Below are 19,117 nucleotides of genomic sequence, written 5' to 3'. Positions count from 1 at the left end.
TTTAACTCATGAACAATATAACTTCAAACTGGTGTGTTAACGTGCTAAGAGAAGACATGTATTGAAGTCATATAAGTTGAAGTACTGAATAATCAACAAAAAGAAACATTTTGGAAGTTGCATAATGATTATTTTTTCCAAAATATAATGGATTTGATAATATTTAGTGTTCGGACTCATTCTTAAGATATAAGGTAGTTATCATCGGGTTTGAACACATAGATATATTTTTTAATTTTTCACATTGACACAAATATCAAATTTATATTATGGATTATTGATTATCGAACAATTTAAAGTTATAATCGGAGGAAAAGAAAAAGAGAGATAGAGATAGTTAATCGGTGATCCACCACCAAACTTTCTTTCTTCAAAATGGAGCCGAATTATAATCTCAGCCGAGAAAAGAAATAAAATAAAATAAAGCAACAATAACAAACAACATTGATTCAAATTTAAATAATAAAATTAAATCACTGAATGGTAACCCAGACTCCGACGCTCGGAACCCCGCGATACACCACGAAGGCAAGGTAGTACCCCGGCGGCGCAATGATTGCAGACGGCGGCGTCGCCACCGTAACTTTGTAAATCCTCGGCCCGGTTGCTTCCAGTCCCTTTATGGCCAAAACCAGAAGCCTCTGGTTCATGGAGTAGCCGTGCGTCGTGAACGGCGGCGGATACATCGTAACCCTAATGTCGTTATCGGGATCCACTCCCTCCCTGACGTTCAAATGGAAAAGGATACTCCAGTCCTTGCCGTAGCCCAGCTTCGTCTCCAATCCATTCAAATTAAACGCCGGACGGAATTCGGTAAGCGCCGGATCCAAGTACGGCGGCCAGAATTTCTCCACCCTCAGCTCCGTCGGGTACTTGACGTTCACAAATAGGTATCCGGAGTTGGTGTTGCTGCCGGCGACGAGGATTGTGCCGTCGGGGAGGACTGCTGACGAGGAGTGGTACATTCTTGGGATGGTGGTGGGGGCTAAGGCTCTGAACCGTGCGCCCGCGGGCTTCTCGGGAGTGTAGAGAAGGGGAGTAAAATTTGGGCCTTCTGCGAAATTCCACGCCGACGTGCCGGAAGTCGCGCCGTTGATCAGCAAAAGATCGCCGGTCGGGAGAATCAACATGTCGCCCATCACTCTTGGCGACGGCATCATTTCTTTCTTCCATACCGCGTTCGGCTTCGTGATCTCGAGACGAGCACAGTCCTGTAATGCCGGCATGAAGTTCCCCTTCTCCGCTGCTCGGTACGCTTCCGGTCTCGCCCCACCGCACACGATCACCTGAATCAAACGTTGAGTCAGACAAAATTTCAAATTCAATAATAATTTAATTCATCAGAAACAGTTTGACTCTACGATATTTAGTTTGGAGAAATATTTAGACGTACTCACCTAGAATTTAATGGTAGTTTAATTTACAGAATGAAATCATTAGGTCATATATTTGAACTCTTATCTTTAGGGTTTAGTGGTAGTTTAACGTATATACCTCGGCCGGAATTTTTTCGGCATTGTCGAGGCAAAGCTTGAGAGGGAGAAGAGCGGACATTCCAGAAGCGGGGTAGTTTCGGGAACCGCCGTCCAAAATGGGATACTCATGGAGGATGGTGTGAGCCTTAGGGTCAAATAGAACGGAGCGGCTGTTGGCGAAGATGAAGACATTGCCGTCGGTGGAAAGATGAACGAAGGGATACAGATTGTTTTCGTCTAAATCAGTGGTCTCATCCAAGAAAGGCATTTTGATAGCCCTAGCATTAGAAGCTCCTTCCGCCGGAACAAATTCAACACTGAAAGATCTCCGCCCGCCGACTAAGAAGAAACCGCCGTCCGGCATCGTGATCTGAGTCGCATACCACCGTGGACGAGCCAGTGCCGTTGGATACTCTTTCCAGTCACAGTTCTCGCATGTACCGATATATCGGACGGCTCTCGTTCCGTCCTTCCATCCGCCGGTGTTAACCACTCTACCGTTTATGTCAAGTCCTCCCGACGAGCACCATGGATCCGAAGACATCTATTAGATATCCAATATATAAATTAAATTTATCCACTTATTACGAATAAATATATATAACTGGATTGAGTGATGTTATTACTGACCGTGAGAGGTCTTAGGTTTCCGGATGCGATATCGTACTCGACGCCATGAGCCCAACAATCTTGGAGTACTGCACCCTGGTCAGTGGTGAAAGGGAAACATTTTCCACCGGGCAACTTGATTTGTGAGATATGAAATGCAGATGCATCAAATATGATCATCTTATTGTTTGGCATCAAAATCATGTGCATAGCCGAGACAAAGGAGTTCTGAACAACCAATTTCCACATCCCTCCATAATTCGTCTTGAAATCCCGCTTGTTCGATTCGTCGACCACCTCCGGGCCGGCTTCGAACGTTATCCCGGGCAGGTTGGTCTCGACCGGTACGGCCGGGTTCGTGTCGGTGGCATCTCGCTTACCAGCGTCGTTCGTCCCGGTCGAAGGATCAGCCAGGATCTCCTTCAAGGTGTTGTCGAGGGGGTTGGAGCCAGTGCCATAGTTCCCGCCGACGGTGTCGAACTGGGCGAGGGCGGAGACGAAGAGGAGAGGGAAGAGGAGGAGGAGAAAGGGAGCTGCCTTGAGAAAGGCCGCCATTGAAGAAATGAAAGGTAGTTCTTCAATGGCAGCAAATTTTGTGTCTATATAAACACTAGGCCTTCTTCCTTTTGTGTGTCCCTCAGCTTTTGTCTCTCCATCTGATCCATTTTTATGGCTCAAAGTTGGCGGTTAAAGGATCCCCAAACTAGGCCACAGTTTGTTCCTTCTTTGAAGGCTAAACCTCAACTTATTTGCTATTTCGAGGCAAGTCAGATTAAAAGTAAATCAATGAGATTATTGGAAGGCCATAAGGAGTTTTCGGGAACGAAAATTAAGAACTAAACTTTTTACCCTCAACTTGGTAAGGAAATCAAATTTCACCCTAAAATTTTCATTTCAACAAAACGCAAATAATTAATCTTTAGATAAGTTATTGCAAATCTTTACCTTAAATTAAATTTACTAAGTAGTGTTCCAATTTTTACATTTTTTTTTTGACATATGTCTGGTACAACATTGAAGGTTGCTACAAATAACAATTCTATTTTATAGCAGTACACTAAAGATTTGAAGAAAAAATACACATACAGGCAGTTAAAGGTAAGAGGTTAATATTTTGAAGGATTGCAGGCTAAAGATTAGAAAGCTAAAAGCTGATTGATTTCCCATTTTTGCACCATCAGGTTTTTTCTGATATTGAAGAATATATCAGATAAGACATTAATATTCCAGCCAAGACTTTCGAAATGCAGTAATTAATTATGAGCATTGAAGTCTCTAAATATTTGTTACAACCAACAACTCCAATTGACTCATGATTTGCAAGCTATTTGTTCTATGGGATCTTCATCTTTGCCTTTCTCTTCTTTACTAACTTTAACAAACTCGCCAAATTAAATTTCGAGTTCTTCAGTTTGTAACGAATGTAATCTGTTGTTTTTTTATGGTGTTTCTATTTTTTGTTTTCAATTTTGATCAAGAAATTTTTTTTGTTTATTTAAATATTTATGTTTCTCCTTTTTCATTTTAGAAATATTATTTTAAAAATTGTATAGAAAGTTTGAGAATAACAAAACTCAAAAGCAAGTGTCAGCCATTTTCAATTTGTTTAAAAAACATATAAATTAAAATATTATTTTATTATTCTTGAATTCATGGTGTTGCGATATGCAATTTTATTTTTCTTTATTAAAAAGATAAATAGAAACAAGAAATGAGTCCTTACTAAATTTTAAATATATAAACAAATATACACTTTTATTCTAAATATTCAGGGATATACTGTTTTTTGGAATATTTTTAATTTGTATATGAATCACGTTAAAATTTCTAAACATACTCTCATAGATATTACATTGACAACATATATATTAGAAATTATTGTCATGCAATTTCTTTGTTATGTTTATTACTTTTATTAATAATACATTTGAGTACTAACTAAATTTTAAATATATAAACAATATTTAAAAAAAAATTCCTTAGATTTTAATTTTTTTTGTAAAATAAATGAAATACAAAGTGAATTAAGATTGAAAATAGAAATTTCAATTGTTATTTCAATTTAATCCATAAAGTTTAGAACGTCCATTTTAATCCTAGCTAAACTTTCAAAAGATAAACATAGTGCTGATCTTCTTGTTATATATTCTGCCATCAATTTCCATTACACTCTAAGTCAAAACTCCTCAATCAAGCTATATGATTCTAATATTTTGCAGCACAAAAATCAGTTAATAAATACATAAAAATAACTCTAGAAACTAACATAATTGCCTTTTAAAAGTAATTTAGGTACTAAAATGGCTAGAATTTAAGAAATATGTATATGTAAAACTCCCCAACCTAATTATTATTGTTGTAATTACGATATACCTTCCATTTCTCTTAACCGAAGTACTTTATCTAACCTCCTTTTATTGTATGTTTCTAACATACTTTAATGGAATAGTTCCGATATCTTTTCGGAAAAAAAAATCTAATTATTATTATTATTTTTTTCATGAAAGATACTGGAACACCTATTGATAAAGATATGTGAGAGACATACGATGAAGGTAAAACAAAATTCTTCCGTTAGGAGAAAGGATGAAGATATATATCATAATTACAAAATAAGCGAAGATGAAGATAAGGATTGGTCCCTCCCTCTAAAAACACAACTTATAAATAGTTGGTCTCTCTCTAGAAGCACACAAATTATAAAATTATATAGTAGGGCTTTTACCTCAATGCCTCCCATAGATGGAGCCTGAAACAAACCTTAATGTCAAATCACTTTCCCCACTAATACAAAAACAGTGGCATATTGGGCAAATGCAAATCACCTTGGTGCATGCACGCCCTTTTTCCAATCACTTGACATGAATTTTTCTATTTCCATACAAAGCATCTTCATAATCACTTCTTTTCACTCTTATTCTCATTTCACTAATATTTCACATTCATTGATACCCTCTTTCTTTTTCTATTATCATCACTTATTCATTAAAAGTCGTGACTAAAGTCTAGTACATATCGATATAAAAGTCGAGAGAAGGTCATAGGTTTACAATGAGAGACTATATCGGTTGGTACAAGACTTTTTCTATAGATTTCAATTGAAAGCAAATATATATAGGCTTAGATCTTAAATCATTCAGTCGACCAAAAAAGTTAGGTTAATAGGTTACGGTAAATTTGTGGGTTTAGAAATTTGCACTTAGACCCAGCAATCGGTAATTACCTCATACAATCAGCATTTCAAACACATGATCTTCTATCCTGGTTCTGTGATAAATCACCAATCAACCTAAACACTTGAGTTGATGAGTTAGGTCAATTTAATCTTTTATGGATACCTTAAAATATTTAAAGATTGGCAATATCATGCCAATGTACAAAAGCATGAAACGTCTCTCTCTTATGTCTACTTTGTTCGTTGTATAAATGGGACATTTTTCGAGACTTTTGCTCGATGTCGGGTGAAAGGATTTTTTCTGTAAATAAAATATTAGGGTTTGCCCTAATTGCTACCCAAGGATGGGGAAAAGCATTAAAAATATGAAAGGCCAACATCAACACACGAGATTCCCTTAAACTAGCAATCAATATGCTTAGTGTGAAACAAACATGGCATGCACAAAAGAAGTCTTTTTTCCCCTCCCTTTTCTTTATTGTCTATTCAACAAAACCATTAATACCCTCTTCCTTCCTAAATATGATATATCTATGCAAAAATAAATAAATAAATAAATTTAAATCGACTACATCTATCAATTTAAATATTTTAATTCAGTAGTGATTATATTCAGAACATGTTACACTACAAGACAAAAGGGCATCAGCAACGAAATTCATTTTCGTCGATTATATTCAAAATATGTTACACTACAAGTAATTACTAGATCAAACGATAATTTACATTTTATCAAAACATAATATTGGTAGCTGGAATAGCTCAGTTGGTTAGAGCGTGTGGCTGTTAACGTCAAGGTTGGAGGTTCAACCCCTCCTTATAGCGCTTTCCTTTTCCTAAAAAATAAAAATAAACGATATTTTTTGACGTGGGATCTATAAAAAGTTTAAACTCCTTAAAGATATATATTGAAAAAAGTTTAAACTCCAAAGAAAAGTATTAAAGATATATATTGAAAAGATTAAATTTAATCTAACCATTTTTTGCTTCCAATCAAACTGTCCATAGAACAAGTGATTAGAACCTAAAACTGATTTTAATATACATCTTTCATTCAATATAACGTTTTAAATCTTGATTTTTCTTTCCTTTTTTCTTTTAATAAAGTTTCAAACTGTTGAACAACAGAGGATCCAAAAAAAAGATTGATCAAAGCCAATGAATCAGATAAAGTTTTTGGTCTTTCTTCTTCTTTCTTTTTCCCCATTAATTTCTCTATCAATTAAGAGAAGGGAAAAAATCAAAACAGTGCTACTGTTTGATTGCTATCTGTGTAGACCTCAAAGGAAGCAATAAATTAGTCTTTTTCTTCACTTTCATAATTTATGAAGAAGAGAAGAAATATATATATATATATTAAACAGTATTTTCTCTAAAAAAACGAAAAGAAAAAAAGAAGAAGAAGAAGAAGAAGCAAAAAGAAAGTCAATCTACCCTTTGATTACAAAATGACAGTACTTTTCAGCTGAACTTAGCTTTCTTTCAATATTGCATCCCCATAATGCAATTTTGGAAATGAACTTGGAAAAGAAATGTATTGGACTTGTGCATGCATGCAATATTTATAATATAGAAATAATTACAAATCACACCCTATAGTTTGCCCATTTTACAAACCACACCCCTATATTTTTCAAAATAGTCTCCAACATCTCAAAAAGATCAAAATTTATATATGATCTAAATGTGGCTTAATAATATTTTCCTAGTGCCACATGTATCAGTTTTATAGGGGCATGGTTCATAAAATAAGGGTAAATTATACGAGTTCAATCTATAATAGAAAATATTTGGCTCATTCCTAATAAGAACTAAATCTTGTACTCACTACCATTAAATGTTTGACAAATTAACAATTTTTGTATTTATTTTTCTGAGTTGTCGAACATTTTTAATGGATGGTTAAAAGACAAGATAAGTCCTCATTGATTGAGAAATCAAGTATTTTCCGTTCATAATTATCACTTCATAGAATGATAGGGAAGTTGATTGATTGGAACCCACTTTGTTAGATTGACAATCTCAGCTCCAAATCTAGCTCTTGAGTGTCACTTGATTCAGAATTTTGACTGCTTGAGCCAATTGAATCGCTCCCATATTTTGAATTTATGTTCTTGTGCATTGAATCCTGCATTTTCCCCACATTTCATGTAAAAATAATAATAATAAAAATCTCACATTTCTATTAATTTAAACTTTTTAATCATATTATAATGATGGATATCGACTAATTAATAATATAAGTCGCGACAAATATATCAAATCAGTATCAGAATCGTATCAAATAAAACTATAAAATTTGCAGTCCTCGAAGAATGTTATTTTTTTGTTTGGTTACATACAAATCATGTAAAATCACATTAAAATTAAGTTAATTAAAGAGAGATTATTAACTAACCTGTACATGGGGATTGAAATGGTTCCCAGTCATATTTGGTTGCCCAAAATGTTGGGTCTCCAGGAATGTGTTATTTGGGTCCCATCTAAAATTAAACAAATCAAAAATTTAAAATTTAACACACCAATTAAAAAATTAAAAAAATATCTGAATTTACTTTTTAATTTTACCTTATAGAAGCTGTTGTTGGCTGAGACTCACCGTATCTGAAACTTCCTCTCTCATATTCTCCCATTCCAGTCTGTAGGATATATCAATTTTAATTTCTTTAAAACAAATTATTGTTAATAGATATAATTCAAAAAAATAAAATAAAATCTCTAATTTATCCTACAAACTATCATCTTTTTTGTGATTAATATTAATGGTGTTTTGAGAAGAAAACTTTGGCTTTTTCCCTTAATTTTGGCACATGTTTCATAACCATTTCATTTTTCGTTTTCTGTTTTATAAAATTTGATATCAAAGAGAATGGAAAGAGACCTGAAAATTTGGGTGGAAGCCATAGTTAGAAGAGGAAGAAGATGAAGATGGAGCTGTGGAGTAATTAGAAAAAGACGAAGCTGCGGCTGTTTGCATTCTCATATCATCGCCCTACACAAAATCAAAATTAAACCAAAATTCATCAACTTCCCATCAAATCCGCCATGAAAATGTATAGCGAAGAAAGATCAAAGGGAGTATGGTAGTGTCTTAAATAAGAAAAAAGTTGTATAAAATGTTCAACATTTTTTAAATTTGTCTCTAATTTGGTCTCCCAAATTTTAGGAAATAAAATGATTATATATATAAAATGTTATAACGTAAAAAGATTCTTTCCCCTGTAAAAGATTTCCCAAATCTATCTAGCGTAAAAGAGATGTAAAAGAAAGGGAAGGAGGACAAATTAAAAATAAAATAAAAAACCAATCTTCATATCATCAAAGGACGAGACGCCAAAAGAGGGAAACGAGAAAAATTGAAAAAATTTATACAAAATGAGTTCAAATCATTCCGATAAAAAAAATCTAGAATCTTTGGTGGAATTGACAAAAATTTTCACTGAAACCTTAAAAAATATATACAAAATGAGTTCAAATCATCCCAGTGGGATATCAAAATAAAATAAATAAAAAAAAGAAAAAAAAAGTCTGGAATCTTTGAAGGAATTGACAAAATTTTACACTGAAGCCTTTTATATATATATATATATATATATAAATATGTGTGTGTAACCTTATGGTTTAGAGAGGAACAAATTAAAGAGAAAATTTGAAGTTTTAATTTCTTTTTTTATAAAATTTTTTTAAAGTAAGGCAGAATTAGGAGGGACAACTTTCCTCCGCCCTGCAAAACCCCATGAAAATCATCAGAGAGAGAGAGAGAGAGAGAGAGAGTTACGGCGGAGAGATTTGGATAGAAGTGGTAAGAAGCGCAGCCCATTTCGCCATGCAATCTGATCTTCTCCAACTGAGCAACCCCCAGCCCTCTCTGCGGCTGCTTCGGCTTCTCTCCGCCGCCCTTCCTCCCTCTCCTCGCCGCCGCCGCCGACCCACCACCACTCCTCCTCTGATCATTCCCCATATTCACCTCCCCAAAATAACCACTCCCCATCTAAATTTTAGTTCTCCCTCTTCCCCCAAACACACGCACAGATCAGAGAGAAAAACCAAAAATAAATTTAAAAAAAGAAACTAGAGAGAGAAAGTGGAGGCAGTCTGAGAAACAAGAGAGATCTCCAAAGCCCTCTTTTTAAGCTCTTTTTCACACTCCCAACAATTATTGCATCGCTGGATCAGATTGTCTCTACGATTTTAATCTTATTTATACTTACATTTTATGCTTTTCTTTCTAACCCTCCTTTTTTTCTTCTCTCTCTCTTCATTTTTTGACAACTTCCATAAACTTTTTTTTTAATTCATTATAATATTAACAATATTTTTCTTTTTTCTCTCTTTTAACCACTCCATTTGATAGTGACTGTCTCTGATTTATAAGTATTTTTTTAGTGATGATCTATTTTATTTTAATGGTGGCACTCCATAAATGTTTATCTTTATTAAATATATAGACTTTTGGGCATTTCGTTTTTGCGTTTTATTCTTGTTGATTATTTATGTCAATATCCTATTATTGTCTCATTTATTAGTAGTGTGTATATATTATTTTTATTTGTCCTTTTTCTGATTGGAATTTGAATAAAATTGTATTGAAAGAGTTGAATTGTTGTTCATAAGAGTTTGTTTGAATCTAATAATGTCACTGAAATATGAGGAGGAAATTATAACTTATAAATTTGTTCAATATTTTGATGCTTAAATACACCTTTTATTTTCATTATTGACGTTGAATAAGAAGATATATGAAAATATCTTTGACTATCAAAGCTTTTTCTTTGAAAAAATTAACTTTCATCCAATTATATTAAATGTAAGAATTTTTTTTAGTATAGGGTACTAAGATTTAATTCATTGAGAAGATTATAAATATGTTCATAAAAATAATTACAAAGGCACATATATTAAGAAAGTAAATCGATTTTTTTTTACCTCTGGGTTCTCTTTCTCTTTATCCCATCTCTTATACCGCGGTAAATTAAATGATCCGATAACTCCTCCTCAGGATCAAAGGTCGAAAATTAGCCTTAATGCACTTTCATAAATGTATAGAAAGAGGGAAGCAAATTTTTTTTTTCTTTTTTACTATTAAATCTTATAAATATAAAATTTTTAACTATAATTTGAAATTATGACCCTTATAGTTAATAAACTAATGGAAGCTTACATTAAGTAAAGTTCCGTTTGCTCTTTCTCTAGAGGTCGAGGGATCCATCCTCCATTTTCATATTTGATGTAAAAAAAACTAATGGAATGATTAATTGATTAACTTGTAAGATGAAAAAAAATGGGGGAATCATCAATTTATTCGAAGCAAACATATTTAATATTGTTTTGTATTAAAAAAAAGGTTAATTAGCTGAAAGGAGATCATCATATCCTTGTATTTGATCATGGATTAGGTCAATCAAATCAGATTTGGGAATTAATCATGCACGTAGGATTGAACCTTCAAGAGTGGGGTCCACCAATTGAATTTTGTTTCCCAATATTAAAAAGTAGTCTTAACCAATAATGCCCGTAATGAAGAAACACCAGCTGTCAAATTCTGTAAGTAATTTACCTAAGAAAAATAAATTTCATTTTTAATGTCAAGAAAAGGTATAGATTTGATTTAATTACATTTAACATTACATGTAGGTTCTAGAAATTCTTTTTTAGTACCATTTTCTAGGGTAATGGGGAGACAATTTATAGGGTTTGTCCAAAAACAATATTTTCATAATTCTTTTTAATTTAAATCATATTTTGTTTCATAAATTTTTATGTTTTTTAATCCTTAAAATTTGTATAAAAAGGTACGTTAATCATTTTTATTACTTTATAGTAAAATAGTAAGTCAAAATACAATAAAAACAATTCGTTTTAAGTATTTAGGTTTTGTAAATTATGAATAAGTAGCTTTTTTTTTTTAATGTGGAAATTGAAAATTACGAAAACAAGTGAATTATGTTTTAAAAAAAAAGAGGCTCCCATATTTTTGGGATTTTAAGGTGGTTTGCTCAAGTAGCTGAGTGAACCACTATGTTCTTCTTATGGCAATATATGAGCGGAAGATTTTACCGTTGTGTGTGTTGCACCAGTTCTAAGACTTCTGTAATGAAGTTGTTGATTTCAGTGATATCTTCGTCTATATTATTGAGGAGTTAGATGACTTTAATGGAGTCTGATTCTAGAAGAGATAAGCGTTGAATTTAATTTGGTAGTAATTCAAGGCTTCCACGATAGCAATAGTTTCTACAAGTTTGGCTTGATTAGCACCAGTCTCCTACGATCATTTGTGTTGTGTTTCTAGCCTTGATAATTTAATTTTGGATAATGAATATGTATCTTTTGTTTGGTTTTAAGTACACCATACTTTTATCGTTGTTGAAAGATTAAGAAAAAAAATCATGTGATCTATTCTTATTTTGATTAGTGGTGAAATTTAGAATGACGAGATAATGTATAGAGAGACCAAGTGTAAAAGTTTTTTTTAGATTGTTACATTTTCAAACGGGGAGGTAAGATATGAATTACTCCCAACAAAATTATTCATGTCTTTTTTTTTTTGTAAAATCTACTAATATCTTTTTTATAAAAAAAAAGACTACTATTTAGAGAATGAGAAACTATAAATATGGCTTTTATTTGAACAAATAAATGATAATAATGGTAAATTTAGAAGGATATATTTAAATTTGTAGGATGTTAAATTAATGAATTGATTAGGGACCAAATCTGATTGAGTTGTTTGGAGCATGATCTGTGGGGGTCATATTATATCAATTAATTTAGAAAAGAGAGAGAAAGTAGAGAGGGTTTAGGAAGGACAAAATCGTCTTATTACTTCAACCAACACGTGAGCTCGTTTACTTTGTTTCCCAAATCCACATTAATCCCTCTCATTAGCTGCTTCTTTCGAGATCTTGAAAATCCTAAAGTATATCTAATAAATTTCGTTTTTTCTTCTTTTTTTTGTTATCCTATGAAATATACATGATTTCGAATCGTAAAAATAAAAAATAAAAAAAAAATCTACATGAAACCGATCCTAATATTTCATGGAATTTTAAGGTAAATTATTGATTTAATAGTATCATATTTTAATTTTCGTCAATAAATTAAAACTAAAAGCATATATTAGTAAATTCATTATTATTTCTTGTTGGGATGTAAAAAAATATAATCATATTTATTTCAAATCTTTATCGTTACATAACAAGATAAATAATTCAATATTGTCTTTTGTATATATTTTTAATACACCAATATGTGAGGTGGGGATTCGAACCTATAGTCAGAATATATATTTCTTAATTATATGCTTATATTAATTTTCTAATTTATCTTAAATCATATATTTTAAAATTATTTATTGTACTCTATAGGTTAATTGTTAAAAGTCTCTCCATGGTTATAAAATTAAAGTTTACTTACAAGCTAATTTAAATTGTGGAGGAAAAGAGATAACTTCAATGCTTTTAAATAATAAATATTTTGAAACCATATAAATAAATTTATGAATAATGTCATTTTATGCCGCCACAACATATTATTAATTAACTATCTATATGTTTTAAGAAATTTTTACATGATCTCTAAGAGACAGATTAACTAAAAAAAGATTAGTTGGTGTAATAAATCTCATTATAAATTCAAATCGTGATACCTTACAAAATAAAAACAAAACAAGTCAATTTTAACCATAAAAATCAATATATGTAAAACACAATCATTTATATATAATTAATTAAGTATGCTTCAGATTATAGATAAATATATATGTTGAGACGTCTCCAAAAAAAAATATATATGTTGAGAAAGCAATTAAAGAAATATTAATTTGAAAAAATCTCCAACTATTTTTTTTAAATAAAATGGTAAAATTCATTATCCATATCAAATAGTATTATTTGACATTTTCAGTCAACTTTCTCTTTTTCACACTTCTTTGTCATGTATAAAGTGAGAAAAACTACAATAAATGTTGGAGAAATTATAACATTTTTAAAATTTTATAAGCTATAACAATTTTTTAAATTTCTAAAATTTTCATGTGTTAATATTGATATCCATTATAGAAATTTTAATTAATAGTTTTTACTTATAAAATAATATAATTTAAAATTTTAATTATTATTTTATATATATATAGCTTCGTGTTTCTTTCTTCTTGCGTGGTTAACTTTCCATCCAAAGTCTGAACTCAACTTTCAACGCAAGAAAAATTACATTAAATAATAATTCAAACAAAATTTTATAACATTAAATCGTGAATCATATGACTTTTCTTAAAAAAATAAATGGAAAATTCAAATAATCTTCGAATATATTATAATATTTAATATTAAACAATATGATTGGCCATGAAGACCAAAGTTTATTCACATGCCACGCGCGCAGCGATTGCGTGTCCAAGTCTCGCTTTGACTTGTGCAAAATTTGGAAATTGCATTTGAATTTTCTATAGCTAGAAACCTAAAATTATGGTTTCTTGGAGTTCTCAATTATGAAATAAATAAATAAAATTGTTAAAAGTATATTATTAGTTTTCTATTTGTGTAACATTCATTTCATAACTTTTTCATTTTTGTTATATTTTTAAAATTATACTTGATTTTTCGTATTATTTTTCTATATTTTTAACCTTTTTGAGAAATACATTTGAATCTTTGGTTGAGTTTCACAGACAAAAATAACATTTTAAAAGCTTTTCTAGTTTTCTAATTTTGGTTTAGAATTTGAAAACATTTTTAAAAAGTAGATGACAAAACAATATTGAAATACAAGGCCAAAGTAGTATTTATAGTCTTAATTTTTAAAAATATAAAATAAAGCTTATCAAATATAGTAATTTTAATTTAGTTATTATACTTTTGAATAATAAAATTCTTAGAGTTAAAATTTTCGTCCAAAATCTAATAAAAAATAATGAAATATGTGGCTAAATTATTTGGAATACAACAAGATTTTAATATCAATAATTTAATTGGCGTTTCAGCAAATAAATTTAATTGGAAAGTTTTTAAAAGTAATTAGACTCCATTAGTTTTTTTTTTTGGCCTAGACAAGATGGAATCATTAGTCATTATAAGAATATGTATATGAATTAAAATATTGTAAGATTACATCGTACATGTACTAAGTTTGTGTTTAAACCATTTATATTACCCATATCTCCTATCTTACATTAAATTTTAGGGAAAAAAATATATATTTAAAACAAACCAAATCATCTTGATTTTTTAACCTCTTGATAACTATTCTCTTTTATATATATAACATCAAATATACATAGTTAAAAAAACTAATTTTTTAAAATCGAAAGGGTTATTATTGGACCCATAATTATTTAATATGAAAGTTTTCAAACCCTTAAACAAAAATCCAAACGATAACAATTAAAATAAACGTTTACCAACTTGATTTATAAGCTTTTTTTTTAAATATAGAATGATGATCTAATTTAAAGATTTGTTTTTCACATTAACAAAAAGAAAAAATAAAAAAAAAGCCAGAAGATATTGTATTTTGACTCAATTGTTTACTCCAACACATCACACTCCAAAGGCATAGAAAAAATGGAAGAAAAAAAAAATTTGTTATTATTTTATAAAAATGAAAGAATAATATACGTCCATGTTTTGCTTTTTCATTAATTTCATACATAAATATACATATATAAAACCCGTCATTAATTAAAATGAAATTGAACTTACGTTTGCTCAAACCCTAATTAAGATTAAGAGTCTATTTTTCTTTTTCTAGATTCAAAAGGAAGAAAAATCGAGACCAAAATTTTCAATGTCGAACCAAAACGTTGTTCAATGAGGAGCAATAGAAAAGAAAAACCCGACAAAATCAACCATAAAACTGATCAAATCCAAATTAATTAAATTACTTTTAATTTTGATATGAAATCGAACCCAACCGAACCGGGATTATAAATGTTTGTAAATTAAAGGAAAAGACAAGGAGAAGTGGAGAGAGATGCAGAGAATATATGAAATATCCACCGTAGATTTGAGAGCACGTGCAAACATATAACACCACACGTTTGGCAAAGTAAAATACTCCGATCCCTTGAAAACCGCTGTGTTTTTGCTTTTCAAAACCAAGAAAATAATAATAATATTAATAATAATAATAATAAAATAAAGTGATTTGCCAAACAGTTCCCAATCCATAAAGATGAAAGATCAAACCCCAATCCCATATAATATAAAGATTCTCTTCCAATTAAAAGTATAGGTGTAGGTTACTTGAACCACAACCTCCTTTTTTGTAATTAATGGTTAATATTGGGAGACATTGGAATTTCCTCTTATTATATGCCAGAAAACTATGAATTATAAAGTATAATTTAATTGTTGGGGTGTTCTTTACAATATTTTAAAGGGAATTAAACAAAGAGAGGATCTCAAGATTCTTGGAGAAGATTGAGTCCAATAATTAAATATATAGTTCACTTGTATTTAATAAGAAATTAAAAACCATGATTTTTATCTTTTCCCCTCTCCATTTCCCTTCTTATCTTTATCGATCGATCGAAAATTTTCGTGAGAAAACGTGTATTTATGATCTGTTTATAATATTATAATACATTGAATGAATCAAATTTCATCAATCAATAATGCTTCTACGTGATCATTGAGATAAGATGACTAGGTTTCGTTTATATAACATATAAAATTAGGTCGATTTAGAATTCTGTTACGAGTCTTTGAATTTTTACACAATTCTATTTTTATGGTTATATTTTCAAATGTTTTATCTTTCTATAACATCATGTTCAAAGGTGTGTATTTAGGTCTATTTTTGAGCTTGAAAAGTAATGGTCTAACATCCACATTAAAATTCAATTTCAAAGATCAAAACAGATCAATTATTTTTAACCAGTTAAATTTTGCTAGCCGACATATATCAATATAACTTATTGGTTAAGGCATCTGCTTGTTCCTTCTATAGAGGTCCAAGGTTCGGAAAAAAAAAAAAAACTGAAAATAATTTATAGGAAATCTTTATAACTAATTCATGTCCAACTTATACAAATTATTTTTTTTTTCTCTCTAATCTATCTTCTTCTTTGCTTCATAACAAATTTATAAGAAAAGATTTTCAGGAAAATTGGAGAAGAAGCATAATATGGAATATAAGTTTCCTCAAAGATAGATACTGCAATTTTGCATTCTTTAATTAATATATGGGTGAGCATGATTAGTGTGGAATGGCAAGCAACTAATTAATTTTATACGTTTTTTCCCCCTTAAAAGGACCATTCTTTTTCATTGTGTTTGTTTGTGGTTTGGTGAATCATGTGGCTATAATGAACTCAACATTTTAATACCAAACCAACATGGATATTTGTCATAATCTCCCTTTCCCTCTCTCTCTCTCTTTTTAATTATTATTAACAATTTATTTCTTCATGTATATATCCACGATAATATAATTTCATACTAGAAAAACTTTATTGATTTGTATATATATATATATATATATATATATATATTTAAAAAATATTTGTAAACATATAATTTTGTAAAAATAATTACAAACATAACAATGTTTTATAAATATAAGCAGTGTACCCCTTGAGTATGGCACAGTGTGGTAAGAGCCTTTAGCCTTATGCTGTCACAGGTCTTAAGTATTTAAGTCATGTATTATTATATGCATGGTTGCTTGTTTTTTGTTTTTTAAAGATTAAACAAAAGAAACATTACTTTCACCTATGTATATTTAATATTGCTTTGTTTTATTATATATAGTTACATTTTTAATAACATATTTTAAATTTAGACTTTATTTTTGTTTTAAAATTTGGCTAAAAACTAACTAATGAAATTGTGCATAAACAAACATAATTTTTAAAAACCACCTCTGAGCTTAATTTATTGTTGGCAATAGTGAAAATGTTATTATTCTTATTTAGAGAGATATAAGATTATATTGATCTTTCCAACTTCTAACCGATACAAGAGTAGGTTCATGTCTAGACTAAAGAGATACCTAGGATCATCTCTAATTTTGGACGTCAAAGACTATTATTTTAGAAAGAGAGAATTAGGATTAGGGTTAGGATTTGGTGTGGGTGTGGGGAATATTTTCTCATATCTTAAAAAAATAATATAAAACTGCAAGAAAGGCTCCCTTATGAGGGAATCAAGTGTTTACAACATTAAAAAAGAATTAATTTTTTTTAAAAAAAATTAGGGTTTTGGTACAACTGTGTAATGGGACCATCTTGGGTGCTTACACATGCCAAATTGCCTATTTCTTCCCCCTTTTTACATATTCAAATGTCTTGGAAGAAACCCTAATTTCTTCAAAATATATATATATATATATATATATATATATATATATAGCCCTCACCAATTTAATGAGTTGGAAAGATGACTTTTACAACTAACATGCTTAAAAAGAAAATAGAGAGATCTTATGGTTTTTTAGTACACATAGAGAGATCTTATGTTTGTATAATAATTTTAGAGCGTGGAGTACCATTTTTGTTTCTTTGGAACATGTTAAAGTAATATCTTGGTAATGTTTCTGTTTTTGTTTTTTGTTTTCAATTTTTTTATAAATATGGGCGTTTTAAACTGGAAATATGTAACTAAACATGTTTCCATTTCATTTTCCAATAAAAAAAACAATTACCAAATTCATTTCTTATTTTTACATTTTGTTTTCTAACTTCTCTAACAAAGAAAAACTTGAAAGATATATTAAATAAGTTTTTATTTCGTTTTGCAAACAATACCTAATGATAGGTGGAACTAATTAAATTTGTCGTTTTCCATCAACTTTACCTAGCCATTAGTGATGGTACTAAAATTTGTCGTATTTCATCAACTTTTCCTAGCCACCATTAGTAGTGGCTCAATAACTCTCATAAATACAAGAACAATACTACTTCGTTGAACACTTTGTTCGGATTACCAACAAAAATTTGACAACTTTTCTATTTAAAAATAAATAAATCCCTTTTCTACAATATTTCTCTCTTACCCATCAAAATTTTTCTAAATATGACTATCATGGTCATTGGACCAAAGGAGTTGGAGTTAATCAAAAGAGAATGAGTTTCTATGTGTTTCTCGCCACCAAATGATGTACGACCCTGATATTCACGGATATAAAAAAATCATTTTTCTAAAAATAATTTATTTGTCATTCTCTCCCTCACCAATCCAATATTCAAGGAGCACAGTGGACCAATTAATATTGCTCATATCAGTTAGGCTCTCACAATTCTCTGTTCAACTCTAAATGCAATGTGGCCCTCTTTTCATAAATTCAAACTCCAAAGTCTATCTTCAAAATTTAGCTATTATTTGATAAAAATAATAATCAGTGGATATGAACTCTCAAACCAACTAAATATTCAATGCATCGGATAAGGGTTTTCTAAATAACGTTCTTCCTGTCTCCTATATGCACTCTCACAATTATCAGTATAATTATTTTCTCCAGAATGATTTTTAAAATAGTGTTTTGGATGAAATACGTTTTCGATTAACACGTATTTTCTTATTAAGAGTGTGACTGAAATTACTTTTGAACCGACAAAAAGTATTTTTAACTGATTAAATATTTTTTATTAATCGAAAAATACCTTTAGTTACGATGCTGAACTAATTAATAATAGCCCTAAAAATCACAAGAAACTTAGAAAGCATTTTTAGTTAGTCAAAAATATGTTTAAAATAATCTAAAGCATGCAAATATTTTCTTCTTACAGTAGTTTAATATTTTTGGCTTACTGATTTGATGCAATCACTAAAAGAGAAACTATCTTTATGGCATTTTTATTTTTGGTATAACAAATAAAAAGACGAGGGATTAAACCTCCGACTTAAAAAAACGAAGTAAATTG

The 19,117-nt window shown here is 30.2% G+C and overlaps 2 protein-coding genes across 2 annotated transcripts; both read right to left on the bottom strand.

The window, feature by feature from the left end:
- Window positions 1–334: 334 nt before the first annotated feature.
- On the bottom strand, window positions 335–2,731 carry LOC111024223 (aldehyde oxidase GLOX1). The gene is made up of 3 exons (XM_022301866.2): window positions 2,106–2,731; window positions 1,495–2,019; window positions 335–1,286 (listed from the first exon to the last, which is right to left on the bottom strand). The coding sequence occupies exons 1-3, from the start codon at window positions 2,637–2,639 to the stop codon at window positions 474–476; spliced, it is 1,872 nt and encodes a 623-aa protein (XP_022157558.1). The 5' UTR covers window positions 2,640–2,731; the 3' UTR covers window positions 335–473.
- Window positions 2,732–6,775: 4,044 nt separating this feature from the next.
- Window positions 6,776–9,445, bottom strand: LOC111024234 (protein SPEAR3). The gene is made up of 5 exons (XM_022301881.2): window positions 9,038–9,445; window positions 8,141–8,251; window positions 7,828–7,898; window positions 7,658–7,742; window positions 6,776–7,387 (listed from the first exon to the last, which is right to left on the bottom strand). Exons 1-5 carry the CDS (start codon window positions 9,248–9,250, stop codon window positions 7,268–7,270), a joined length of 600 nt encoding a protein of 199 aa, XP_022157573.2. The 5' UTR covers window positions 9,251–9,445; the 3' UTR covers window positions 6,776–7,267.
- Window positions 9,446–19,117: the final 9,672 nt, after the last annotated feature.

The sequence above is a fragment of the Momordica charantia genome (assembly GCF_013281855.1).
Source record: "Momordica charantia cultivar OHB3-1 chromosome 8 unlocalized genomic scaffold, Mcharantia_2.0 BLBB01000008.1, whole genome shotgun sequence".
Classification (NCBI taxonomy): domain Eukaryota; kingdom Viridiplantae; phylum Streptophyta; class Magnoliopsida; order Cucurbitales; family Cucurbitaceae; genus Momordica; species Momordica charantia.
Note: the sequence above shows the minus strand (reverse complement) of the source record. Positions and strands in the feature narration are given on the sequence as shown.

Excerpts from the sequence above, each read along its gene's own strand:
- LOC111024223 (XM_022301866.2), bottom strand. The coding sequence starts at position 2,639 with ATGGCGGCCTTTCTCAAGGCAGCTCCCTTTCTCCTCCTCCTCTTCCCT. Across the intron at positions 2,020-2,105 it reads GAAACCTAAGACCTCTCACG|ATGTCTTCGGATCCATGGTG; the intron begins GTCAGTAATAAC and ends GATATCTAATAG. Across the intron at positions 1,287-1,494 it reads CCGAAAAAATTCCGGCCGAG|GTGATCGTGTGCGGTGGGGC; the intron begins GTATATACGTTA and ends CGTTTGATTCAG.
- LOC111024234 (XM_022301881.2), bottom strand. The coding sequence starts at position 9,250 with ATGGGGAGTGGTTATTTTGGGGAGGTGAATATGGGGAATGATCAGAGG. Across the intron at positions 7,743-7,827 it reads CCAACAACAGCTTCTATAAG|ATGGGACCCAAATAACACAT; the intron begins GTAAAATTAAAA and ends GTTTAATTTTAG. Across the intron at positions 7,388-7,657 it reads ATTTCAATCCCCATGTACAG|GATTCAATGCACAAGAACAT; the intron begins GTTAGTTAATAA and ends GGGAAAATGCAG.